Here is a 23,500-nt window from a genome sequence, read left to right on the forward strand (position 1 = left end):
TTACTGAGAGCCACAGATCTTCATCCTGATCTGGTACAGCTTCTCTTGTGCTCACAGACTGTCACTGTTTGTTACTGGTTTTGTCTTTGTGGCTTCTTGAGACTGATGAGGAGTTTGTGCCAGGAGTGCTGTAAATCATCCTTCTCTAGTCTTTCTGTGAGATGACGCTCAGTAGCAACATCCTCATCTCTCCAGCTGCATCACCCTCGCCTTTAACACTCATGCCTGGTAACTCCTTTTTCCAACATCAAACCCTATTGTCACATTTCAAGCGTTCACAGTCTTTCAGTGTTTAGCTTCCCTGTACCTATCACATCTACCAGTTTATCAAGCTGTCAACCTCCACCTTCCCTTTGCCAGTGACAGCAACCTCCACGGCATCAGGCATCTCCTGCCTTCCCACCAGGCCACGCTCCACAAATGGGAAAAACTCCATGTCAAAATCTGTTGATTTGGTACGTCTCTAAAATCCCTTTGAAACCTACCATCTGGCATTTCATGATGCAAGTAGGGAACTGCAAGCATATACTCTGCTTTTTCTGCTAAATTCTGTTCGTCATGTTGCTACCTTATCCTTCAAACCATCTCTGCCTTGCTCTGTTTACTTGCTACATCTTTTTCAGCATCTGGAGTGTGCCTGCTCTAGGAGAGGAATCGTTTCCTTTGCTTCTCACCTTGAACCATCCATGAGTCCTTAGGCCCTGAATCATGATTCAGTTTCTTAGCTCTGGCAAATTATAAATAATGTTATTTAGCTGACTAACCACTTGAGAAGCAAGTGCTGCTCTGCTGCTGGTTTATAGTGTGACCTCAGGCAAGTCACTTAGGACATTTCCAAATGCATGGAGACTCCAATCCACACCCAGTTACCCTAATGAGCAGTTTGATCTTTTCAAAATGTAGGAACATCTTTAACTTCCACTGAAATCAGTGGTGCTGAGCATAATCCCCAATGCCTGTCACAGAGTCTCTTCTTTTATGGAGACCTTTCCCTTCCAAAATGTTTATTTTTACAGAACAAGAGTAAATGCTACACATCACTTCCTGACTGCACACTCCTTTGTATCTGTTAGTACCAATCTATTTTACAGTTTGGAAGGAGTTCTGAGTGATTTGCAGAACACCAGAGGTCGGTTCAACAGCAGAGCCTGGGATGCTGCCAGCATTCAGGCTGGCCAGTAACACAGAAACAGCAGTGAAGGGCTTCCAGGATTACCTGGTGTTCATCGGCCACACAGTCATTACATCATTAAAGGAACCCCTATCTCAGCTGTACTCATTCCCATCAAACTTGCAGTGCACATTTTGAGGCCCCCTAACCCTAATTCCTTTTTCCCATCACCACATAAAAAGATTCAAGAAAGACATTAAAGCAGGAGAAAAAGCCAGGTGAGCCTGTGCTTGCCCAAAACTTAGAGCTGAGATAGAACCAGGACAAACTGCTCTGATGTTCAGTCTCAAACCTGCCCTGAGCTGAACCAAGGATCAGTCCAATCTTTGACCTTGCTCTTGAAAAAGTGAATGGAAAAGCAAACTGGCAGGAAGGGCAGTGACAGAGTTTCTAGGAAGTCACACACACCCACTAAAAATGGACTTCAAGCTCATTTCACAAAACATTTCTCAGCTAATAATGTCTGTCATTAGCAGTTTAGAACCTGGGCAGGATCTGAGCCAGCCTGCAGCAGGACTCTGCCTATACTGTGTGACATATCTGTGTGACATATCTGTGTGACATATCCGTGTGATGTGAGTTCCTTGGGCAGCCCTTTCAGAGAATTTACTACTTAAGGTCAGTCTGCCATTTTCAAAAAGAGTTGCTCAAAACTGAAAATAAAAATGCACTTTTCAAAGAGGCTTAATTAAAGAGTGTATTCAGCACAGTTAAAATTATTTAAGGCAGTCAAGAGCAGAACTTTTTAAAGACTTACTTTTTCACTTTGGGGTATTTCATCTCTGAAATTGCATTGGTAGCATCCGTCTGTCTCTCCTTCAAGTGCTGTGGCCACATATTATCCACCCAGTCGACTAAGTCCACCTGAAAGGCCCCAAAATCAACTGTTAGCTCCTGAACACATGGTGGGACATATTCTTGTTGGCTGAAACTCCTCCAGTGACAGCAGCAGATGCTCACAGGGAGAACCTTGCTGTTCAGCAAAAGTCCTGTGCACTCAACTTGTTAAGGTGCAGCATTTCATCACCACAATTCAACCCCTTAAAACACAGGGGGAGGAGAGTTTTACAGTCAGTTTACCTGAGTGCAAATTCTGTCTCATGTGAGCCCCTTCTCTTGTACTGTCTGTGGCATTTTTGTAGCCAACAGCCTAGAAATTGCATTTATGAACATTAAAATGCAAACATTGAAGGGATTATATGTTGCTAATATCTTCCATTTCAAGGAGGAAATAGGACTGATTCCATCAATATCACAACTGTATGTGAAAACAAAACTTCTTACTGCCCTGATTTTGAAATAATTTCCACATTCTGATATTGCAACCCAGAGTTTACACAGCAGGGAACCTAAATCAGGTATTTCTGCCCTATTCTGGACTCAAACTCTGCAGGATTCAAGGGAATATCTTATACAAATATATGGGAGCTGATTTTAGGTACTGGACTTCCACAACACCCTCTCCTCTACTCCCATGGGAATGCAAATCTCTCTTTCAGTGAGATCTAAATATTCCTGGTTTTACAAACAACTGTGCACTCAGTTATTTAAAACAGCTATGAAATAACCATTTACACGTGATAACAGGTACCTAACTGCGTATTTCATTTCTAAGCACCCAGGAAATTTGCACAGATGTTTTAAAAGCTCGCTGAGCACAACGTGTTTGGGAAAACCGGGATCAATTGAACACAAGAAATTCCCCAGAGCACCTTCAAATTGCCCGCTAAGTGTCTGAATGACAGCAAAAATCTGAATGAACTTCTAAATAAGTGTTTAATATTCAAATTTGTGATCTGTGTGTAAAAGAACAAAGGAGTCTAGTTAAGAATTACTTCTACAAATCAGCAATTAGAGCTGCCATCTATCTGTGACCTGTTCAGGCAGAAGTGTGGTGTTTCTATTGTCCTGGGTAAGAGATGTCCCCAGCACAAAAAACTGCTGCTGTAACTGGAGAAGGACTTAGAAATCAGGTAAGAAGTGTCTGAAAACAAAAAAACATCACAGAGCTGTAGTTTTACCCTCAGCTACATGCTAGCACAGCACACATGGCTACATTTCAGAGATAAATGAAATCATCTTTACAGAGAAGGTCACAGTTTCATGCCAGTGACTGCATTGGGAATAGAATCACAAGAGCCCTCTGCCTTTAAAAAGTATGTACAAATCAACTACTGCTAATTCTGACATAGCAGTGATTATGCTGATTTAATTATGTAAACAGTTATACACTTAACAATTGTGTTCCCAACTTTTTTTTTTGCTTTGGAACCCCCTGAACATTTTTTGAGTAAAAGGAGTGTTCATATACAATGAGTCCAAGCTTCCTGAAAGTTTAAGCATCTTTAGAGGAGGAAAAATACCAGATAGTATTTAATTTTGGATGGAGTTTCCCCTAAATACCTTGAGAGGAACTGTGTATCAGTGCAAATTGCATGATTAACAGCTCATCAGGTACCTAATTCCTGTAAATTAAGTTCCCCTGTCAAGGAGACCAGCTTTCCACTGGGCTAAAAATGAGATCCTGCCCCTAAACGAGCAGGAGTTCCGGGCACCTCCCATCACCTTGATCAAACTCCCTGATTTATTTCTGGGCAGAAGCTGCAATGAAGCCCAGCACCAGGGGCTCCCTTACCACGTTGGGGCGCTTGACAATGTTCTCCAGCTTGGTGTGGCTGAACTCCAGGCTGATGACGTTGTAGAGCTTCTCCCGCTGGGCCTCTGGGGTCTCGTAGTAGCGCACAAACTGAGACATGCTCATCTCCACCCCCCTCTGCGTGTTCACATCCATCACATCCACGATCCTGCGGCTCCCTGCAACACAGCAGCACCTCAGAACATCTGCCTTGCCTTGTTTATGTACATATCAAAACATGTATGTATGTTATTTAATGTCGCTGAAGGACACGAGAGAACACAAGCACACTACTACTCAAGGTGAAGGGAAAAAAGGGAAGTTTTATTCTCTGACTCTAATATTTATAGTTTTACAAAAGTGACAGTGGATTGGAAGGTGACATTGACACTTCTGCAGTGTCACTGGTCAAACCAACAGTTTATCAACTCTCTCTTCTTCTATAAAGGAATGTAAAACAATGAGTTCTTTACAGAAAGTGTGTGAGAAAATTCACTCTAGGAATGTCAACATCAGAAGGCTTAGAAAATTTTAAAAAAACAGGGTGACAATTTAATATATCTATATGTATATATCAGTTCTCAGTGACTGCAGGGAAACTGCAGGAAAAGAGGATGAGACCAGTACCAGCCTTTCCATGGCTCCTAAGAAGCTCAGTGAGCAAGGAACTAACTTGGAACTAGACTTTTTGCCCAATGTGACACTGAACAGGTCACCTGGTTCCTCACAGAGATGGAGAGAGCAGTTTCCTCCTTTATCTGAATTGATGTGAGCAGAAGTACATTAAAAACTATGAAGAAGTAATACAATATGGTAGCAGGGGGCAGGCAAGACAAATTGCTCTCCAAATCATACTGCAATTTTCTAAACATCCATATGTCTCTCAAGATGCTTTTACTCATGTACAAAAACTATCCACAAAGAGCAAAAACTGCCTTGCATCACTGGATAGTGTAAACTGCTGAACATTCCCAGTTCCAGTGGATGAAAGCACTAAATGCCACAGAGGAGTGAGCCCCCACTTTGGATCTCTCAACAAAAACCACAAGCCTTACTTTCAGCTCCTCGAGTGGCAGACATACAAGTCTCATTAGCACCAGAATGTTGAGCAGCAGTTTTAGTCGAGCCTTCAGCTTTACACAGATTAATCCACAATCTTCTCTTCGGCCAACTGGAAGGTTTCACCTCTCCCAGCAATTTCATCATCCTAATTAGCAGTTCATTTGTGTGTGAGTGAACAGGAGCCCATGAGAGACATGCCTCATTTCCAGGAGAGGATTCCAGCAAACAAACTCGCAATGCTTCCAAAAAATCTCTCCAAAACAATTTTCACCGCCAAAGAAATAACTCAAAATAAATTGCATTAATACAAAATGTAGGGCTGCGATGCACCATCAGAGGGAATTATTAATAATTACAGCACCTGGTCTATCATGTGCTTGGGAGCAGTATTTCAGCAAGAGTAATAGCTTGGATTGCTGCTCTCCATTACAAACATCCTTAGCCCCTGATAGCAATGACAGTGACAGATGTGATAATGACTCTGCAAAGGAACTCAAGACCGTAAAGCTTTGAAATCAAAAAGAAAAATTTATATAGTGTAAATCTGGAATAGTCCCACCAGCCTGTCAGTCAGAGTCCTCATTCCAAGGCCAAGGAACAGGAGCCCACCCTCGGACCGGGCTTGGGACTGTCCGGAGTGTTGCCACCTTGAGGCAGGATGGGGAGAGTTTAGCTAAGTGTGAAAAAGCACAAGAGTCCTTAAATGTTTGAAATAACATATATAAAATCTAGTTATGGGTTGGAGGGTTTTGTTGTGGTTTTTAAACTAGGGGAATGGTCTTTTTTCAATTCCTCAATTTAGCAGCTTGGGGTGGAGTCCTGTTAAACAGGCCCCTAATGAAAACCATCCTGATCTCTGCTTCCAGGGCCTGGATCAAAGCAATGGCTCCATCCCAGAGGGGCAGAGGACACAGATACTCAAAGATTGCATTTGAAGGGTTGTGTGGCTGAGCCCGGGTTCTGCCATATTTTAGTCTAGGTCTGATCTCAGCTTTGCTGGAAGCAACCTCGTGGAGCCTCTCAATTATCCTTTCCAAAAGAAAAATCAGCAGTTACCTGATGAATTAAGAGTATGAGGAGCAGTTCAATAGCAGGTTTGTTAAATGAACACGATTATCAATTACAGGCAGAAGAGCTTAAGATTTGAATTGATAATCTCTTGACTTCCAAATTAAAGAGTAATTTGAGGGGATGTTTTTCTCTTAAGCCACAGTACTGTCAAACAAGCCTATACATAATGATTCTTGGAGTGCTGCTCACAGAATTTGAGATGTATAATTACAGGTTCACATCCTGGTGTTCACTGCCCACTGCACAGCAGCTCTGGCTCACTGCCAGCTTTATCTCTTCTGTCCTGAAAGAATTCAACTCTTTCTTCTATCTCCTGTTCCTAGTACAAGGTGAAAAAATATCATCTAGGAGAGTCAAGAGCAAGGGAAAGAAGCACACAGAAGCCTAAGAAGTGATGGCAGGCTGAGAGATCTCAGGTCAGGCTGGATTTCTGAGCAGCTCCACACACATTTCACTACAATTCAATACATTCCTAGGCATCCCCTTATCACACTCACTGTGTTCTCAAAGAAGGGACCCCCTCAACCAAGCCTGGGGCAGCCAAGCAGGTCCCAGCAGGTCCCAGCAGTGACCCTGGCAGCCTCTCACCCTCTTTCCCCTGTCCCTCACTTCAGCTCATCACCCCTGACATGGATGAACAAACCCCTGGAGCCTGGCAGAGTCTCTCCCTGCTGACAGGGGAAGCTTCAGAGCACTGTGCACCACCTCAGCCTTGACTCCCCTGGGTGCTTTTCCAGTGGAGCTCTGCACTGGGCAGTGTGGGATGAGCAGGCTCTGCTTCCTCTCTGGCAGCAGATGTGACTCAGAGGCAGAGTGGTGGTGCTGGAGGATTTTACAGCCTAGAGAAACATCTTCCTCTCCTGCTGCTTGCTCATGGAGCACAAGTGAATCCCCAAAGGATGACAGAGACAGTAACTAAGAAACAAGCTAGTGCCATCTCTGACAAGAGGAACAGACAACAGCAAGGAGGAGACAGAAGAATCAATTGCAGGGATGTTAGTTGAAAAAAAAAATCCATCAGTATGAGCTACAGGAGAACTATGCTTTGCTTAAAACCTTAAAAACACATCAAGTTACTCAAGTTAGCTCATGTATTAGTAAAATCCCCATTAGAATTAAGGTGACAATAGCATATATAATATCAGTTGCCTTTATTTAGAGGCCTAATGACCAAGACACTGTAAAGATTCTCATAGATTGAATTGTACAGCATTTCTATATGCTGTAATATAATATTTTTTTCACATAGAAATGAACTTTTGGAGAAAAAACAACTTGTGTAGGGTCCCTGCCCCCCACTGCCCACCCTGGACAAGCTGGTTTGGCACAGAGAGTGTTTTTTCTGGGCTCCTTGGTAAAACAAGAGCAGCAGGGAAGCAAACCTTGTCCCCTTGTCAGAGAGAGAACTGCCCTTCAGGAATGAAGGCTACACAGGCATCTTCCCTGCACCAGCAAATGATTTCCTAAATCCCAGCTCCCCAAGCCCACCCCAGACACTTGTGGGATGATGGAATGATGGGCTCCAGCTCTGAAGTCGTTCAGCAAAGCTCTTGTTGATCTCCCCTGCAGAGTCTGCACCCACACTTCCCTTCACGTATAAAATATTTTAACAATTTTCCAGAGAGAGAACAGGGAATGGGAAATGCTGGGACTGTAATCATATCCTCTGTTGTCCAGCAACTGCCATTTTTTATTTCTAACAAGTGAAGCACTGCCTTCCCCTGCCTGAGCTTCAGGTTATCCAAGCTGCCAGACTCCAGCCTTCAGCATGGCCCATCCTTTTCCATGATGTGATTTTTGCATGGATATTTGGAGCAGTGGAAGCAATGCAAACATGAACCACACAGCAGAGTATGAGAAATGCACAGGAGGTGTGAATCAGAGCTGCAAACGACACCAGAGTTTTCTAGGCTGTGGTCTCTTCTCCAGTACAGCACCAGCAGGAAAAGGTGCAACTCCCCCACAGCAGAGGAAAGAGGAAATGTCCTTTCTGTAAGAATGATTATCAAGCCTGTCCATTAAGAGGATAAAGATACCTTGGGGAATTATTTTAACCCTCTGTGGCTGAATTGAGATCTGTGCTGAAGGTACAATACAGTGTTGACAACCAGAAACCAACCTCCAACGCCGAGGGACCGGCCCGCTGCTCCTGCCTAATCTTTATGCTTCTTATGAGGAAAAAATCCTTGGTTTGTAAAGCAGCATTTTTGGCAGAGCCTCAGGAAATCTGCCAGCCTCGCTAGCGGGTTAATTGTACCTAAAGACTGAGGCTTTGACTTGCATCCCAGTTAATCCCCCCGGAGCTCCCGGGCTGGGAGCACGTATTCTTCTGCTGCCCACGGGAGACCATTATGATATCCCAGCTAACGGGGAGGGATGTGAACCCGAGCAGAAACTCCTCACTCAAGTGGAGCTGTTCCCGACATCCCCTGCATTTCTCAGCCAGGGTAGGAGCAAATTAAAGGCGCGTCCCGATCCCATCGCTCTCAGTGCCACCAGAGGGCACAGAAGAACAAAGGGAAGCGAGCCCGGCCATCGCTCACAGCGCTCCCCACAGATCCTCGCCCGGCGCCTTCCCCAGCGCCGCCGGGCCCGGGAACCGCCGGGCATCATCCCTGTGCCCTGTGCTGATATAGGGCATCATCCCCTGTGCCCTGTGCTGCAATGGGGGCATCATCTCCTGTGCCCTGTGCCCTGTGCTGCAGTAGGGCATCCATCCCTGTGCCCTGTGCTGATATAGAGCATCCATCCCTGTGCCCTGTGCTGCAATGGGGGCATCCCCTGTGCTGCCATAGGGGCATCATCCCCTGTGCTGATATAGGGCATCCATCCCTGTGCCCTGTGCTGCAATGGGGGCATCCATCCCCTGTGCCCTGTACCCTGTGCTGCAATGAGGGCATCCATCTCCTGTGCCCTGTGCTGCCATAGGGGCATCCCCTGTGCTGCAATGGGGGCATCATCTCCTGTGCCCTGTGCTGATATAGGGCATCCATCCCCTGTGCCCTGTGCTGCAATGGGGGCACCCCCTGTGCCCTGTGCTGATATAGGGCATCCCCTGTGCTGCAATGGGGGCATCATCCCCTGTGCCCTGTGCTGCAATGGGGGCATCCATCCCTGTGCCCTGTGCTGCAATGGGGGCATCCATCCCTGTGCTGCAATGGGGCATCATCCCCTGTGCCGAGCTTCAGATACTGAAAAGCTCTTAGAAAAAACTCCTTATACAATGAAGCATTTTACTTTTTAATATTATATATATATATATATATATATATATAAAAGCATATTAATATATAATAAATAGTAATATACATTAAACAGTATATTAATATATAATATATAATTCCTTACACAAAGAGGCATTTTACTTTTTATATAATTTTTTATATCCCAATGCATTAGCCTGTAGTATAAGCATAAACACAGAGCACACAAAAAACAATTATAGAAAGAAAAATAATACAAGGTCCAAGAAAAAATGGGATGGGATATAACTTTGGTGAACTTTTTCTTATAAAATTTCTTTTAAGATTAAAAATAATTTAAATTATTTAAATTATTTCAATTAATAATTTCCTAAAATGTCTCAACATAAAGTATATCTAACCGTATCAATATAGAAAAATGTTATAAAAATTAGAACCTTTCAGCCCTCTGAAGCCTCATCATCAGCCCACAATGAGGAAAACTTGATTTCCCTCCTACTTTGCAGTTAGGAGATGGAAGAAGCCCTTCCACTACACTCACATTACCCATTACGTGCACTGTGCCAGCAATCCTGCAGCTCCCCTCTGGTCTAGAGGGGCATCTGAAGGTGTCAAAGGGTTGCAACACTCCCACACATTTTGTACCCACACTTATGAGAACATGTGAAGAATATACAGCTATGGTTACATCAAACCTCCAGACATGCTGGTATTTACATGTATTTTTAGGTAAAGGCACGACACTTGAAGGTAGTTTTGAACGAAGGTATATTATTACATTAAAGAGTAACAACTGCCATCAAATATTTAGGATTTTGGGTGGGATTACTCCAAAATAAGACAGCTCATTTCTAGTCTGGATGAGCTAAAGCAGAGGATGCTTATTGCAGAAACACAGTGTGACTGTGGGGAGTTACTCTAAAACAGCTGCTCTGCTTGGTTTTTCCACATGGACAATTCTTTAAATCCACCTGCAGACAGAGGCTGTGAGATGCCCGACCACACCAACACATCACTTCAATTTCACTTTCATGTCCTGACATCATGGAAATACATTCTCTTGGAGATTGTATTTTTGTTGTAATGTTCATTCAAAGCAGATTTATTGCTGTTTATATCTGGACATGAACATGACTGTTTTTAGCAAAACCGTCCCAGTTTAACTAAGATTTTTTAAAAGAGTTTGCCTGTGTTAGGCAAAGGACAAACTTAAAGAGAGCTCAAACAGGAAGTTCAGCTCTAAAAATAGAACTGGTTCTTCTTCCAAAATGGCAAGTCAGCGGACGTGCTAAACATAGGCAAGTGAGTGTTATAATATTTCATTTTTACTTCTAGGAGGGCATAATGAGAGAGCATCAAATGTCTTCTTTTAATTTATTTTATTACACAGAAAGCCTAATCCATGGCTCAAAGTTCACTCACCTGGCACTTCTGGTGCACAGAGCCTCAGTGGAAACTAATGACAGAGGTGGAAGGCTGTGTCCATTACAGCTTGGCCCAGCACTGGGTAGTGCTGAGAGCTAAACAAGCACCAAAATAATGTAAAAATAATAAATGTATATAAATTCCTCCACCTTTCTGCAAGTGTGAGTTTTCTGCTGGTTCAACTTCCTGAACCACCTCACTAAGAGAAGGAGGAAAGGCTGTGCCAGCACACAGGAGGGGATGGGAGAGCAATGCCAGAAGTGAGGAGAGAAGGAAGAGAATGAGCAGGATGCCAATTTAGAGTTGCTTAATTGGTATGGCAAGAAAAGCAAATTGTTGGCTGCAATAGGGAGCACAAGGAGCAGAGAGAATTCCCCTGGTCACATAACAGGCAGCAGCAGCAAAGCCAGAGCCAGTTTAGATGGCAGAGGATGGTCTGGCACCAGAGCTGGCATTGGTATTAGAGGGAGAAGTTTCTATTTCCAGTCTATCAGGAACACTGGGTGAGTTTTAACCTCTGTCTGCCCCAGGTCCTGGTTTCATGATACAAACTGTTCACCAATACTCAAGAAACTGATGAGGCTTAAATAATTATTTTTAAGCGGGGTCAGCTCCCTGCTTCTTCCCAGCACAGTTCCACAAACATCAGGGGAAGGATGTGCAGCCAGCACTGGGGGAAATCCCACAGGGACACCAAGCACAGCCCAGCTCCCTCCTGCTATTACTGACTGCAGCTTTTCTTCTTAAACAATGAGGCACAAAACCAGTGAGTGCTAAATGAAGCAACATCCTCTGAAAGTCTGCAATACAACACTTTAATAGACAGAGATTTCCATTTTATTTATGCACTTCACCTTAACACTGGTGGATGCCAAACTCCCAAAGGGTTCCTTCAGAGCTGCTATAAACCACTTCAATTTTCTACAAATTAGAGCCCTCAGACTGCAGGAAAATCACTAATGGAACCTTCACTTGAAAAAAATCCATTCAGAAACTTTGCTCTCTAGTTACTAATTTTAATTCTGCCCAGGAGAGAACACAGAGCAGCTCCACAACTTGGTAATTCTCCCCAGGCCTGGCTGAGGTGGAGGAGGCCAGAACTCACATGGGGCTGTCTGACTGACACGTGGGACTGCTGGTGTCCCACAGAGGAGGGAGAGATTCCATGGGAAACAAAAACCCACCTGCCAAATCCTCCTGGCCCTGCTCACAGCAAAGTGTGCTGCTCTCTCTGTCACTGTTGCCTCATGGCTGGAAAGATATCCTAACAACACTTGCTGGAAGGATTTACCTGGACTCCCTCACAAACTTCTATGGAATTAGGGGGTAAAACAAGTTCTGTACAGCACAGCAGCCTCCTCAAGGAAAGAGGGATACAGAGAAAACAGGAGAGGTCGCTCAAGGGAAAAGAAAGAAAAAAGCACAAAGACAAAAGGATGAGCCAATAAACCTCCAGTGCTGTACTTTGGGAAGAGAAACCTGCTTGACAGAATTGGAATCAATCATTTCAATGAAATAGCACATTATATTTTATTTTATTTTACTCTTATTGTCCATATGTTTCCTCTTTGCAGTACTTAAATTTAAAAATAAATGCAGCAGCTAGGAGACTCTCCAGTTCATACCAACAGTACTTCTAAACCCTTTGTTGACAGACCATTGGTTTGACTCCATCGGAGCTTACAGACACTGGGAAATTATCATTTTCAGTGGAAATATTTATTTGCTGATTTCAGGCCTGACTTAGCACATTTCCCAGTTTAGAGCATGAAGAATGTTGACAGGCCAACAGCATGACTGTGAGCAATTTAGAACTTGACTTTAAAAACAGAGCATTTTAAAAAAATAGTGCAAGTTTTTAAAACAAGCTTTGGTCACAAAACAACATGACAGAGGAAACAATTTATTTTTATGGACTGGATGTCAAACACATGTTTCTGAATAACATCTGAGACAAATCAGTGGGGCCCTGATGAAAGTTGCTTTGTGATTCTCCATTTTTCCCTTTGGAAAGTTTGTAGGCAGGTACATAACCCACCTCCCTGACAACACAGGCTTTGGGCTGGTAGCCTCAGATCAATGGGAATGGCAGTGACATGTAATTATTTTACAGTCACTTGTGAGGAACAGCCAAGTTCAGCCTTCTCCTGCAGGGAGCCATCCTTATCTCCTGCTTCAAGGTGCTCTGGGATCCCCTGCTCCTCTCAGCTGTCCCTTGTGGATCTGAGTCCCTTGATGAACTCAGGGTCCAGAGGCTGAGGAACCCTCAGTTGGAATTCTCACAGCCTGAGGAACACAAGTTGGTATAAAACTACACAGACTTTGGCCTTCCAAACTGTGGATGTTTCTTTAACTCAGTTTTTTTAATATTCCAACAGTCCCACTCACATGAAAAGCAAAAAAAGCAGAACCCAGAGAGCAGGCCAGGCACAGATCACCTGTGAGGCACAAAACCCCCATGAGAAATAAGAGGAGAAATCCTACAGTGATGGAAATATTTCATCCAAGTACCTCCCCTCCCATGAGATCAGTGATGCCTCCTCTCCCCTAGAAGAGCCTGGCCCAGTGTGTTTTGAAAAATGCATTATTTGGGTCCCAGGAGCAGAGCACAGACCTTGTTCCTCCTTGTGCCTCCACACCAGGCTGCTGGAGACAGAGCAGTCCCTGACTCCTGACTCAGCTCTCTGCTCTCCCAATGGCCATTCCCATTGACAGCACAAATCCCCACACCAGGGGAGAGCCACACATCTTAATCAAGACTGAGATGCAAGTCTGGGGGCAGACTTTTGCACTTCCTTTGAGCAGGCAGTTTAATTTTGGGAAGTGCTCCTTACAACAGAGCCTCTCTAATGAGTCTCCCTCCTCACTCCTCTGGGTCTCCAATTTCACAACTTCCTTGAAACAAATGGAGCGTTGCTCTATAGAAAAAGCAACACTGAGTCCCTATTCAGCAGAAATGATGGAAAGTTTTCTGAGCTGCAGTGTGTGGCTGCTTTGTCCTTCTTTTGTATCTACAAGGCTAATTTTCTTTCACAGGATGGAGAACTGTACATTGATTAAGACAAAATTTCCCCTACTTGCCTGCAGACCACACTACGAGCCTCTCGACTGGCTTTGTAGTTGGATGTGAATTCAAGCATGATACAATTTTCAGAACAGATCAATTTGAGAGGAGCAGCAAACACGCAGGAGGAATGAACCAAAAAATCACTAGGAAGCAGCTACTCAGGGACACTTCTGTGATTTGCTTTCAGCTTTTTTGAGTAGCTGCTAACAAAAAGCTGAAGCTTTGCACAGCCAGCTGGGGGACCATTGTGCAGACACAGCACAAGAAATGTATGCTAATGAAAAAGGAGTGTTTTACACCTCTCTGCCCTCCCTCCTGCCTTTACCCACCTGACCTGCAGCCACCACCAGCACCACAATTTTCTCTTCCATGGAAACACTGCTCATGATTCTTGATTCAGTACTGAATGAAATTTACACATGTCTGTGTGTACACGTCCATAAACGTGTGTACAGTTTTTAATAGGTATATAAAACATTTTATAGAGCCAGAATAATTATTACCTACAATGTTTATATCTCTTTCTATTCCTTTTTCAATATCACCTGCTTCCAGAAGCATGGGTTAGGGGGCTCTTGTCTCTCTGGGAAGTACCTGGCATGCATATTCCCATTTTAACTGGAATTCCTGGGGACCACAGCAGTGTGTGTATTTAAGAGAACAAAAGTGGCTGGATGAAAGATGCAGAGCCTCACATAGCTTATGGCTGTTTGGTACATTTGATGGGCAGCAATCCTTTCTGTCCCAACTGAATTTAAATTATTTACATCAGCCTGCTGACATTAACTACTCAGGGAACTGGTTCCTCCCCACCACAGTCCCTGCACAAAGAGGCCACAGCTTCCTACATTCACTACATCATTTACAGTTTACAGGAAAACTAGAAACTGAGACTCCTCAAATTCTGATTCGAGCAGATCATTTCACTTTTCTGCCCGGTTCCCACCTGGGAAAACAAGGCCACACTTTTAACTGTGCAGAATTGCAGTTCCTCCTAGAATGAGGAAAATGTTGCAATACCAAACTTCACAAACCTTGCTTAGGGCTCTCCTCTGTGGGGGAAAAAAAAATAAATCTAGACAGCAAGGAAATACTCCTTTGCAGGTCTGGTTTCACCCAGTGATGTTAATGAAAGCTCAGATCCTCACTTCAGTGCACTGTGATGCACTCAGTGAATAAACCATGAGCAGATGTGGAACAGCACACAGCATCTCCTCCAGAAATTGTCAGCAGGATGAGGGAAGGCTGACCTGCCTAGCAGTGCCAAGCCCCCTCTACTTACAGGACCTTTCCCTTGAAAATATCAGGGATTTAATGATGTAACTTATTCTATTATCTTGCTCCACTGACACCACGATTATAAACTCATAGTTGAGGCACAGACCTTCACACATATTTCTTTAAACAGTCAATTTGCACCTGAAATTTTTGGCTCAGCTCCTGTTCTTTTGGTGTTTCTAATGAGAAGGCAAATCCCAGCAATAATCAAGTATTTCTTCAGCTACTCCCACCAAAGAAAGCAACAGGATATGTAGAGCCTTGGTTTTCCTTTCACCCTTTGTCTTGAGATCAAAGGCTGCTGCCAGGTCTTTAGGGATTTGACAGAACCACAGGAATCAAATATTGAAATGATCTATTAGGTCACATCTTGTGCATCATCTCCTTGGGCAGATGAAGATTGGCCTTTGCAACAGTTACTGGGGCTTGCTTATATTTGCTCTTCGCTGCAATACCTCAATGCACAAATTGTATCACAAATAAAAGCTTTGCTGCTTTCAACTTTGCTTGGATTCTTTATTCACCAAAGTCTTTCAGTGCAGTTTGTGAGCACAGCAACCAAATATTTCCTACAGTTATGAGCATCAGGGCCCAGTCCAGTCTACAGCATCAGATTTTAACAGCAAATTGCCTGACTGATGACACATCCTCTGCTGCTCCTAGACTTTTTTTGAATTCTATAAATAAACCCATAGTGAGTTAGTTCAATAAAATCAATCAGTGAGTTGATGTCAGTTGTTAGACCACCCCATGAATAGTCTAAGTCCTGTACTTGCACTGTTCCCACTGACACAATGCCTGGCTGGGCACGGTGAATTCCATAGGACAATGCTGCTGATCCTACAGAAGTGACCGCTGTGGTCACAACTTTAACCTCTTCAGCCCAGAGATCACAATAACCCAAAGTCTCTTTTCTTTCTTACAATCCTCAGCATGTTGGAAATCTCCCCTTTTGCCACCTGCTGGGATTGCAAGCTCCACTTTGGGGGTGCACAGCAAATACCTGCCCTGGCACACACACAAAGCTGCACCAGCCCAGAGAGGGAAGAGCTGGTGCACATCACAGAGCCAGCACCACTTCCTTTCATTTTGGTTTTTATTTACTTTACTTAGGTGTGAGCGTAAAAGTGGGATTCCATAGCCTTAGACTGTGTGCCTGTGGCAAGCAAAGTGAAAATAGGTCAGCTAAAAATTAGAAATAAATGCAAATACATCCAGAGTGGCCGCTGCTGTTTAGAGAGAGACGCTGTGCTCGTGCAGGGCCTGCGCCCCTGCCCACAGAGCTCCCGGCAGACTGGGACAGCCCAGGCAGGGCAGGGCCACAGGGGGAGGCACTGCAGGTGCCACAGAAAAGCAGACACTCCTCTAATTCAACCCATGGGGACCCAAGAAAGCCTCTTAAAAAGCCCCAATAAAAAGAAGTAATCAGAGCAAGAGCTCAGAGTGCCAGGCTGAGGCACACATCCATGAGCCTTCCTCTCTCTCTCCCCCTTCCATGGTTCACAGCTTCCCAAAGTGCTCAGGCCTGCCAGCTTCAGGTTGTGTGACGTCCATGAAGGACAATATAAAGACAAAATTCAAACAAATGACAACATGGAATGCTTTGGTTTTCTGACATCAAAGACTGAAACAAATGCCTGCATTCAGTCCTTGAATTCAGGCCTGGCAGAGGCTGGAGAGGGCCCACAGTGAGCAGGGAAGCCCTGGCTTTCAGCAGCTCGCTGAGCAAGGCAGTCACCCTGCTCCTTGCTCAGCCCCAGGCAAGCAATTCCCCTTTTCTGCAGAGTACAGAGAGGCATAAAACTCTCACTCAGGTACCTGTGTGCAGAGCTGACAGTCTGGGAAAATACACTTTTGCTGTTCTGCCCATCTGTGACAGGCACCCCTGCAGAAATGACACCAAAGTTTTTGTGCAGATGTGGCAGATGTTTAAGGACACTCTAAGAGGGCCAATGACCCTCAATCAAATTTTAAATCAGCTTATGAAGAGATGACAGTGACATTCTGCCCTTCAGAATTAGCAATCACATCTACCTTATGCAATGAAATTACAAAGCTTAAAAGTTATTAAATTACAAGAGAGCTTTACATCTTTCAAGAGTTGTCTCAAGTTCCTGAGCAGGCCAGGAATTCCTTTCCACTTCTCCATTTGTATTCTTGGCTCGCAGCCATTTCACAGATGAGACATTTCCAACTGCTGAAATTAATCCATCAGCTCAGGTTTTACAGAGCATCCAGGAGATGGTTTGGGTGGAGGTGGGAGTCTGGCTCTGGAAAGGAAAGCTGCTGTAGGGCAGAGTTTCACACACACATTGCACATGGTGCACAGTCAGGCACCCGTGTCACAAACAGGGGGTCATGAACATCACAAACTGAATTACAGCTGCTTGCTGCATTCTTGAAGCCAGGAAAACTGAAAAATCCTTCAAGCAATGTCAGTGTTTCTTTGGAAGTCTGACAAAAGACTGAAAAATAGACACCTAAGCTCAAGTATGCAAAACCAGCAATCAACCCATCCATTTTTTATTCTCCTTATTATTGCCACAGAGCAGAGTTTCCAAAGGGAGATTTAAAAGCCTATTGTTACTTCCCTGTGACTTTTAGGTACTCCCCCTATGAAGATGGTACAACAAGTCACATTCGAAATAGAAAGTAAGATTTAGAAAGTAAGATTTAGAAAGTAAGATTTCAGCAGAGTTTGGGACCAAAGGTTCATTAACTTTCTATAGAATTTATGTGCTTTGGAAAAAGCCAGCACCATGTCCTTAAAGGGTTCTGTAACAAATGAGCTTCCCCTGATTCAAAGAAGAAAAGAGAAGAAATGAGAGGTTTAAAAAGCACCAGCAAACGATGATGATGAGCATTTAAAAAGCCAACAACATTTTCCAGACTGTGTTCTCTCTCTATTACTCCCACACACAGTCAGATGCAGAGTTATGATCATTCCATCTCACATTCACCAACATCCTTCCCTCCCCAGGTTCAGCAAAGGATTGAGTAAGTTCTCAAAATACCACACATTGGAAATGCAAACCTGGAGGTTCAGGAAGATCTGAGGGATCTGCCATGACATCTCAACATCTCCAGTGACAGGAGATTTAACAAAACAAGACTTTTATGTCCTTTATTTGAACGTTAGGTAGTGAGTGTAACACATGTAACATAAAACTAGAAAAAAAATCAGCAATGATATGCTATAGGAAGATGCTCACTAGTGTTTCCAGAAATAATGAGTAGATAATTTTAAAATTTGGCATGGAGACAGGAATTCCCCCATGTGCTCTCAGTGTCAATGTGGCTGTTCCACCCAGCACAAACTCCACAGCGAGAAAAACGATTTGCCACAAGAACTCTGATTGTTCAGGTACAACTCACAGATATTTTAGATCTTTTGATTCAAAGTTTCCACCTGTGATGCCAGAAGTCTTTTATATTACAAAAAGGGCAGGTGACAATGTTCTGGACCACATGATGGGCTCAGCACAATGACTCCAGAGGGAGTTTGCCCAAACATGATGTGAAAGGATCCATGATGTGAAATCTGGCCCAGAGCAGGTCCAGGGATTGCTGATCCAGCTGTGAGCAGGCACGCTCTTACATTAAACTTAATGTCAAAGTTAATTACAAATGTTATTTCTGCTCTATTGTTTCATAAATGCAATTTTATTTATAAATATCCTCTCGCTTTGCTGGCCATGTACACAGGAATCTCCACCCCCTAACACTTCAAAGGACATCAATCTTGAGGAAATGCAACTCCCACACTCTGACTGTTACACAGGAAAAACACTGTTGTTATGCAACACTACACTGTTCCAAAACACCTCAACGTCAGACCCTCAGAGACAGAAATTGAAATTTATCAGCCATGGAACAAGTTCAGAAAACTGCAACAGGGTCCAGATAATTACAGGGTTTATACAATTATACAAAGCTCCTCCCCAGCAAAAAGGCTTTTTTCTGTACCTGCAAACGTGCACGTGCAGGTATTTAGGAAATCCATAAAATTTAGGAGTTTATTTTGTAATTTAATGCAGATTGACCATCAAATAACGCTTCCCACTCTACTTCCCAAACATTTTCTGCCAGACATTTGGGGCTTTTTTCCTGAGCTTATAAATGGTCATAAATTAAGCAACATTGCTGAGTTGTTTGTGAAGGAAGGTTATCAGAGATAACCCCTCTCTCACTGATAACCCCAAGTGAGCAGAAATGAGGCACAAGTTCCTCTCCTTTGTTTTTCTTACCTACATCTTTTCCAGACTTGATATTCCTATTGACAATAAAACTCAAAGAGTAATTTTTAAAAACACTTGTCTTTCAGAATGCAGCATTTGATCTAATTTTAAAGATAAACTGCTGCCACAGGACAGGTAAATAAACTGAGTTAATTCCAACTAGCAGGAATGCAGTTAAAAATCTCCAAGAAAAACTGCAGCCAACACATCCAACATCCAGCCTGCTCCACAGTGACAACTTCATGGAGTGCAGGATCATTATTCAGTAACAATTTCAGATAACAATAAATAACACACCCATCTTCAGTAAAAACAGATTTCAAAGAGACATACAGTATAATCTCCTAGTCAAGATGTGGCTTTTCTTAGAGTTAAAAAACATTAATTTTGCAAAGATTGCTAGGAAACATTTGATGACAGTCACCAGTTCTCTGGTTTGTGTCTCATCAAAAGCCAGGCAGTTTGCAAGGCTTTGTGCTCAGCCTCTCTTTACAACCTTCCCTCAAAGCACCACCCGGGCCTGACACTGATAAATACTGAGGGGAGAACACAGGCAAAAGGTGATACAGCTCCAGTCACACCTTTACAAACAGATGCTCCACTAAAGATTTAAAAATAAAAAATAGGAACTCAATCAATAGAGCTGCTGCTTTCCAGGATCACAAAAGTGTTTGCAGGACACCTGTTAAGAGCAAAAGCATTCCCTCCCTTCCAAAGGCCAATTATCCAGCATGAGATCCGAGTCCGGTCAGCACAACTACTAATTAGGGTTCTCCCAGGCTTTTTAATTTACAAATTGCTTCTCCATGCCTTCTCCCAGATTCTGAGAGTTATCACAAATGTCTACAAACACAACTGGACAAGTATTTAAAAGCAATTCTGTTCTGTATAGAGTTAATCCAGTGCATTCAAAATAACTCACCCACTAATAGCTTCACATCTCGAACGGTGAAATCCGGGTCAGGCATTCTGTAATTAGCAAAGAAAGCAAAGTTAAATACTGTCAAGATAAGCATGGCTACACTCTCGTTACCATAATAAAGGAGAAATAAATGTATGGTGCTCTTTGTCCATAGTGCAGGAGGTGGAATCAAGCAAGGCCCCTCTCAAGTGTGGACAGTGCAAGTTTTAATGACACACATGACATCTTTGCATTGGCAAGTGTACAACAGTTTTTCCACTCACAATGAAAGAGAAGAGGTGTCTTTTTGAGCACTTTTTATCAGCACCAGAGTGGGAGAGAAGGGAAGGGGTTGGGAGTGATTTCAATAAAATCCTAAATGTTTATAGCTTGTTAAGCAACTCGTGGTGCCTCATGTCTGTTCCCCAAGGTGAGCATTATCACACTTGCCAAACTGAGGCACAGGGCAGTAAAATAACCTGCTCAAAGCCACATCATCACAGGTTGGAATCATGGCTTGCAAATAAAATATATTTTTTAAAAAATTTTAAAATAAAGCCGTTTGTTTTAATGACTGTTCCAAACCTCCTTGTCTGGCAGAAGACATCCCGGCTGTATTTGGTGGGTTGGGAAATTGTTCAATTCAATTTGGGCTAATTCAGAGCTAAATTAAATGGTAACATAATTGGTTCAGGGATGTTGATGCATTTACAGGATCACTTCTAACACAGGCAATGTTTTAGGGCATAATGTAATTAGAGAGTAGCCTGGTCCAGAAGTGAGTTCTACATGTCAGGGAGAGAGCAAAATTCTGCAGCATAGAAACTGGATGGAAACAGAAAACAAAAACAGTGCTGAGGTTTTAAGGGTGATTGACTTCATTTTACTGACAATATTTCACACTTCACATTGCACAAAAGCTGACTAAGGAATTGTAATGAAAAACAGCCCAGTGGGACGTGCCAGCTCAGTGCTCTGCCCCTCTTGTACTGCCCCACGTTGAAGATTAACAATTTTCTTCTGGACTTTTGACATTATTTAGTTGAAAATTAGAATAATCCAGCCCATGGGCAAACATGCAGAACAATAATTTTTACTATTAGGAAAACACTGAAAGGTAAAGTTAAAAACTACATTTACTGGCATGCACATATCTTGAGAACTACTTGCCAAATTCTCTTTGTCCACTTTCTTTTACCCTTATCACCTTCTCTGGTGGGATGCAGAGGCTGGACAGTATCTTTTGTTAGTTCTCTGCCAACCCTCACATCTTTGCATTTGGCTGTGAGGGCCTCACAGCTTTGGAATTCACTCCCTCTCTGGAATGAAACAGCCTGAATCTACTGACCTTCAGGGTTCATTCAGAGCTCATCTTTTCTTTCCAAGCACTAGAAAGTCAGAAATAGGGGAAAAGAGACAGGAACCATTTGTGGGCAGCAAGAACATGCCAGGCTTGTCTGCAAATGACACAGCTTGCTTGTGTTTGGTGTCAGAAATGTCCAATAATTAGATAGGCAATCTTTTTCATATTCATACAAATCAAAATAAAAATCAACTGCCACACTCCCTCTTACACAATTAGGGCTGGTTTGCTACAAAAATATGTTAGCAAAAATCCCCAAACCAACTGTTTTCTTGAATGTCACCAGTCATTTGGTTTTCTGTTTATAAATCCAGAACAGCAGCAATGCAAGAACTGTGCAGAAATGTTTTTCCCTTGATGTTATGCAATTTTCAGACAAATGCATCTTGTGTAAAACCACCATGAATGCTTCCAAAGATTTCAAATATCATAAAAGGTGGTGAGGAATAGTACAGCAGGGTGACTTAACACCAAAATGTGACTGAGTACATTGGAGATGTTCAGCAGTCTGTAATAAATCAAATTGTGTTGCTGTTTTCCTCAGAGAAGAGAAATGCAAATGCCTCAGTCTGCACTGGGTGCATTTTTGCAAATGTTTAAAGATTTGCTAGAGAACCTATTCAAATCCTAATGAGGATGAGCTCTGGCCAGCACAGGTATCTGATTAACTACAAAACAATGCGAGATAAGAGATAACACCTCTGCAAAGAGCATTCTCTTCCTGAGTTACAATCTGGGAAACCGCCCTCCAAGAAAAACAGCTTCTCCTCTGCTGGGAGATCACAGCGGGGCTTTCCTGCTTCCAGACCTGCAAGTGGCCCTTCGTGATGGTCACAAGTACAGAGGGAAGCAATTTGCAGAGCTTCATTGTAAGGATTTTTCCTCATTCCTCTCATTCCTTGCCATTTCAGAGCACCTCCAAGCACAGTAACCAAACTGTTCAGCTCTGTACCCCTGCCAGGCACAGACATGCAGGCTGACTGCTCAGCACAAGCACAAGTGGAAGCTTGCATCAGCAGATATTCAAAACATCAAAAGTCAAAAAATCATCTTATGTCATGTATGCTGTGGACCATTGCATCTCAAAAGTCACCCTGCAGCTCTGGATCACCCAATCCACCACATGATGATGTTCACAGCCTCCTGTGATTGAAGCCCAGGAAAGTTTGTGTCTGCAGGATGAGCTCTCATTTCCACACTCCTTCACTCTGGAGCATGAGCTGAACTGGTACCGTTGGCACAGCAGCAGGAGCTGAAACATCTTCCCAGTTTTCTTCTTGAACTGAGGGGAATTTCATGTGAACTTCCCCAAGCCCAGGAGGAGGATCTGGGTGCTGGGAAGGTGCTGCTGTGCCTCCCAAACACTCCCCAGCCTCACCGAACAGCTCATGGCTTCTTCAGGAAGAAATTCCTGAAGCTTTTACCACTTGTCCCTCAGAAGCAGCAGTTTAAAACCAATGCATACAGAGAGAGCCTACTGAGCACTTCTTGCTCAGAGTTCAACATATAAAACTCATTTACTGCATCACCAGAAGCAGCACAGCAGCTCCTGTTTGCTGTTATAGCAAAAGCACACATGGTTGTCAAATACCCCAAACTCTGCTTGTCTCTTTCTCTCTTTAAGTTATACTGGGGTGCCTTGATTCCTTTTAATTAACAATTGGGACTCCTTGGTCCCCTAAACTGGGAGGTGTTCCACAGCTGGAAACTAAAGTGAAACTGAGCAAAGTAATGATGCTTTCAAAAAATTATTTCTCTTTCTTTCAGCAATAGTCAGTTAAGTGATCCTAATTTCCAAAAGTATCAAAGAACATTCATCTAAACTATGGATTAAACACTGATAATGCTTTTAATACTTCTCTTTTAGACACTGTCCCTGTCACAAACAAAGTTGCAGGATTCTCTTATTAAAATACCAAATCCTTTATACTGGATATTAACAAAATGCCACCTCAAAAAGGCTCCAGTGATCTCATATTTAACTAGACGTTATTAAATATTTACAAAGCTGTAACATTCTGAAGAGACATAATTATAATGGAAAACGACAGGCATCATTAGAATCCCACCTGCAATGAATGAAAGA

At 43.2% G+C, this 23,500-nt stretch overlaps 1 protein-coding gene across 5 annotated transcripts in view; it reads right to left on the minus strand.

Annotated features, from left to right (window-relative positions):
* Positions 1 to 23,500, minus strand: part of KDM2B (lysine demethylase 2B) — a 109,291-nt gene that overhangs the window by 75,175 nt on the left and 10,616 nt on the right. For all 5 annotated transcript variants that reach the window (XM_064727336.1, XM_064727335.1, XM_064727334.1 and 2 more), the window contains exons 4-6: positions 20,073 to 20,119; positions 3,807 to 3,985; positions 1,929 to 2,035 (exon numbers count right to left, since the gene is read on the minus strand). In XM_064727336.1, the coding sequence (XP_064583406.1) occupies positions 1,929 to 2,035; positions 3,807 to 3,985; positions 20,073 to 20,119 (333 nt within the window). The remainder of the gene's footprint in view (positions 1 to 1,928; positions 2,036 to 3,806; positions 3,986 to 20,072; positions 20,120 to 23,500) is intronic.

The sequence above is a fragment of the Zonotrichia leucophrys genome, chromosome 15 (genome assembly GCF_028769735.1).
Source record: "Zonotrichia leucophrys gambelii isolate GWCS_2022_RI chromosome 15, RI_Zleu_2.0, whole genome shotgun sequence".
NCBI lineage: Eukaryota > Metazoa > Chordata > Aves > Passeriformes > Passerellidae > Zonotrichia > Zonotrichia leucophrys.